The sequence below is a fragment of the Podospora anserina genome, chromosome 6 (genome assembly GCF_000226545.1).
Source record: "Podospora anserina S mat+ genomic DNA chromosome 6, supercontig 2".
Taxonomy (NCBI): domain Eukaryota; kingdom Fungi; phylum Ascomycota; class Sordariomycetes; order Sordariales; family Podosporaceae; genus Podospora; species Podospora anserina.
The window spans coordinates 625,785-629,382 of NW_001914857.1; the positions used below are offsets into that span (position 1 = coordinate 625,785).

Genomic DNA, 3,598 nt, shown 5'->3' on the forward strand with positions numbered 1-3,598 from the left:
AAAAAAAAACAAACAAATAAAAAACACAACAAACTACAAAACAAAACACCCACCCCCCCCCCAAAAATAAAACCACCTTCCCCCATGGTGTGTGTCCTTTCCTGTATATTTAAGATACCGTCCGGGCTTCCGCCTTCTTCTGATCTATTTTGCCACACATATCAAATACCATATACCACAGCTCTAACCTATACAACATCATGTTGCAGACCCCAAACCGAACAACAACCTTTCCTCATCAACAACAACAACTCAACACATACACACAACATCTACAACCCGGCCCATACGACCGCATGCGACACACAGCGACACCATTCCACGCCGACGTGAACAATAGTGCACACGACATCGACCTCGACTCGGAACTCAACTACCAGAGCTTGTCGTCATCGCCAGTCTCGACACAGTCGCTGCTCTCGCAGTACTCGGGTGTGGGTTCTTCGCCTTTGTCGACCTTTGACAGCATTCCGACACCGACGCTGGGAGGACTGAGAGGAGATTTCGAGGGCTCTTTGTTCGAATACTCGCCACAAAGCAACCAGGCCACCCTCGCAGAGTCATCTGCCTCGCTTTTCCCAAACCTCGACCTGATGCAAACGGATACGTGGATGCCAAGCGGCCTCACCCCAAGGTCGGCCGGTCGATTCTCACATCACAGAGAGTCTTCGCTGTCTTCTCTGGGTTCGAATGGTCCAGCTTCTCCATATTCGCACAACACCACCAATCCTCAGATCGCGGTAACGGATTCTCTGGGTGAATACCACGGCTTGCCATCACAGGAAGACTTCAACTACCAGCTTGCACCAACAAAGCCGTTTCCCGGTGTGACACACGACAACTTCTACGCCAACCTCGGGACATATGCCTCGGCCGGTCCAACGGCTATCAACTACCCACAAGTAGCTACGGCTCCGAAGCGGAGGGACGACCGAGGGTTGCTTCAGCCTTCCGAGAACCCGATTGGGTCTAACCGGTCACAGCCCGTATCGGTGGCGAGCTCTATTAATTCTGACTCACCCGCCACCCCAGCAGGTGACCTCGAGGAAGACAGGAGGAACAAGAATGGTGAGAATGAACCAAACCTTTTCGATTACCTCTCAAACAATCCAAGCTCACCATTTCTCGATGAAGCAGTCATGCACACCGTTCCCAAACTCGACCGCACTCTGACGGATGTTTATGCCGATGAGCTCTACAACCCAGACTTCACCCTCACAAACACATCGGCATCTCAGCTCCCAGTATCACCAACAAACGACTTGTTTGTACAGCGGATCCAGGCTGCCAACAAACAGCACTTGACAGCAACAGTCAACTCACCGGCCTCAGCGACACCACGGGATCGATCACCATTCCGCCACGGCTCACCGCACGCGCCCTTGCCAGTGCATGATTTCTCATCCATGGGAGCTTCGCAAGCTCGCTTCGGGTCGGCTCAGCAGATGCGTGAGCAGAGCAAGGCGCTTCAGGACGCCCGTGTTATGCAGCAACAACTGTCTCGCGCTGCGAGTGCCACCACACCACCAACTACCATCTCACCCAAGGACGCCATGCTTGAGTTCCACGAGTCGGATGGGGACAACAACTTCCCACTATTCCCACCACAGTCGAGCACCTTCAACGTGGATGCCATCACCAAGGCCACCAGTGCCCCCAGCCAGCCGGCGTTCAACGGGCTTTCTTTGGATACCACGGCCATGTTCAACAACTACCTGGCCTCTGGCCTTCCCAACAACATTCAGGTGCCGCAGCAATACCCATTCATCGCACGCCCACAGCCACGACAAGAGAGCGCTGTGCCATCGCTGAGCAATGCCTCGCTCAACACATCAAGAGTCAGCTCTGTCGATACCGGTCTGGACTCTGTCAACAGTCCACCAAAGCGACCTGCGGATGTCTCTGCTGATGGAGGCACGTACACCTGCACATACCATGGCTGCACTATGCGCTTCGAAACCCCAGCGCTTCTGCAAAAGCACAAGAGGGAGGGACATCGCCAGGCACATGGCCTCAACGGTAGCAGGCAGCCAGGTGGCATGACGTCCAGTCTCATGTCGCAGGCTGGGCCTCACCGCTGCGATCGTATCAACCCCAGCACTGGAAAGCCCTGCAACACTGTCTTCTCGAGACCCTACGACCTTACCAGGCACGAAGACACGATTCACAACGCACGCAAGCAAAAGGTTCGCTGCAACCTGTGCACTGATGAGAAGACGTTTAGCCGCGCTGATGCCCTTACTCGACATTACCGCGTGTGCCACCCCGATGTTGAGTTTCCCGGCAAGCAGCGTCGTCGGGCTCACGCCAGCGGGTGAATGTCAACCGTCGCTGCAACACCACAGCGCTGCGACACGGCCCGACAGCTTGGCGAGATCTGAATCATGCTGCCTTCGACGACCACACAACAAGACATCAATCAGCATCATCCATCGATTTTGGTACCAGCCTCGCGCTGCCGATCTGGCTGACATGGTGTGGAATGACACAATTCACAAGAGAGCGATGCGCCAACCGACAGCCTTGGATCGGCCCATGGAGCATCCAAGGCTGTTGCATCGTTCGGGCGTGTGTTGTGGTGTCGATTGCATCGCAAATGACGTCGATTGACGCGAGCTGGCTCTGCCGCGGGGTTCCTTGTGCATCATCAAGCGCCAATTGTCGGCTGTCATTGGTTGGGAGGCCCTCAGGTGCGACCCCGCAAGAATTCAGGGTCTAAACCACGCCGCTCCATGGCGTCGTCCCTGCAGGGTCCAACAGGGAACCCCGGCTATTTCTGGGCTGTCTTTGACGGATCAGCTGGACCCTGACTTTTTTTTTGGCTGCCATCGGCGCCCAACTCGAGCCCTTTTCGCTTCGCCAGGTTCACCTGTCATATGACGTCATCCCCACCCTCGACACCACTCCGGAATGTCTCGATTTCGGGTTTGGGAGTCGGTTCCCCGTCATCGAATGGGATCAGCGACCGTTTTCCTTTTTTTGGTGTTCAACCTTGGGTTTCTCGACCTTTTTCGGTTTCCTACCTCGAACTTGTATGATGTAGTGGTGGCTTTCTTTGCGGAGCAAAGCAACGCTTTTACCCGATTTCCCGCCATCTTCGATGACGATGTCGCTTTTTCAGTTCCCAACATGGAGAGCGGTTTTTTTTCTTCACTATTGTGTCCTAGAGCCCGGCAAGCGTGTGGGACTGCGACACTTGTACCAACAAAGTCTATGATGACAATGACGGCATTCCCACGGGCGCTTGATATAAAACAGTTTTGGGACTATGATCGCATGGGGGTTTTTTTTTACGATTTTTTACGATGGAACTCTAGCGTGTATTATGAAATCATGGGTGGCATCAAGAAAGGGAAAGGGATATGATAGATCTGCTTTCAAAGCTCGGGCTAGCAAAGGAGTGCATGGCTAGCGATTTTGTTTTTGGATTTTCTCACAACGCATCCCGGCTATCAGTGCTGGGGTTTGTATCATTTCTCTTTATTTCTTTCTTGGTTACTAAAAATGGGCGGGTTTTCTTTTCCATAACCCAAACATTCCCCTCGATGGGGAAAGGTTTGGGCGGGGAGGTGTTTGATTCCCTGGGGTTTCAAAATGG

General features: G+C 53.5%; 1 protein-coding gene across 1 annotated transcript; it reads left to right on the forward strand.

Moving 5' to 3' along the window:
• Window positions 1-143: 143 nt before the first annotated feature.
• PODANS_6_5270 (uncharacterized protein) lies at window positions 144-2,318 on the forward strand (the record flags this gene model as incomplete). Its single annotated transcript, XM_001909988.1, has 2 exons — window positions 144-1,068; window positions 1,135-2,318. Coding segments are annotated over 2 exons (2,109 nt in total), but the record flags the coding sequence as incomplete, so codon positions are not given.
• Window positions 2,319-3,598: the final 1,280 nt, after the last annotated feature.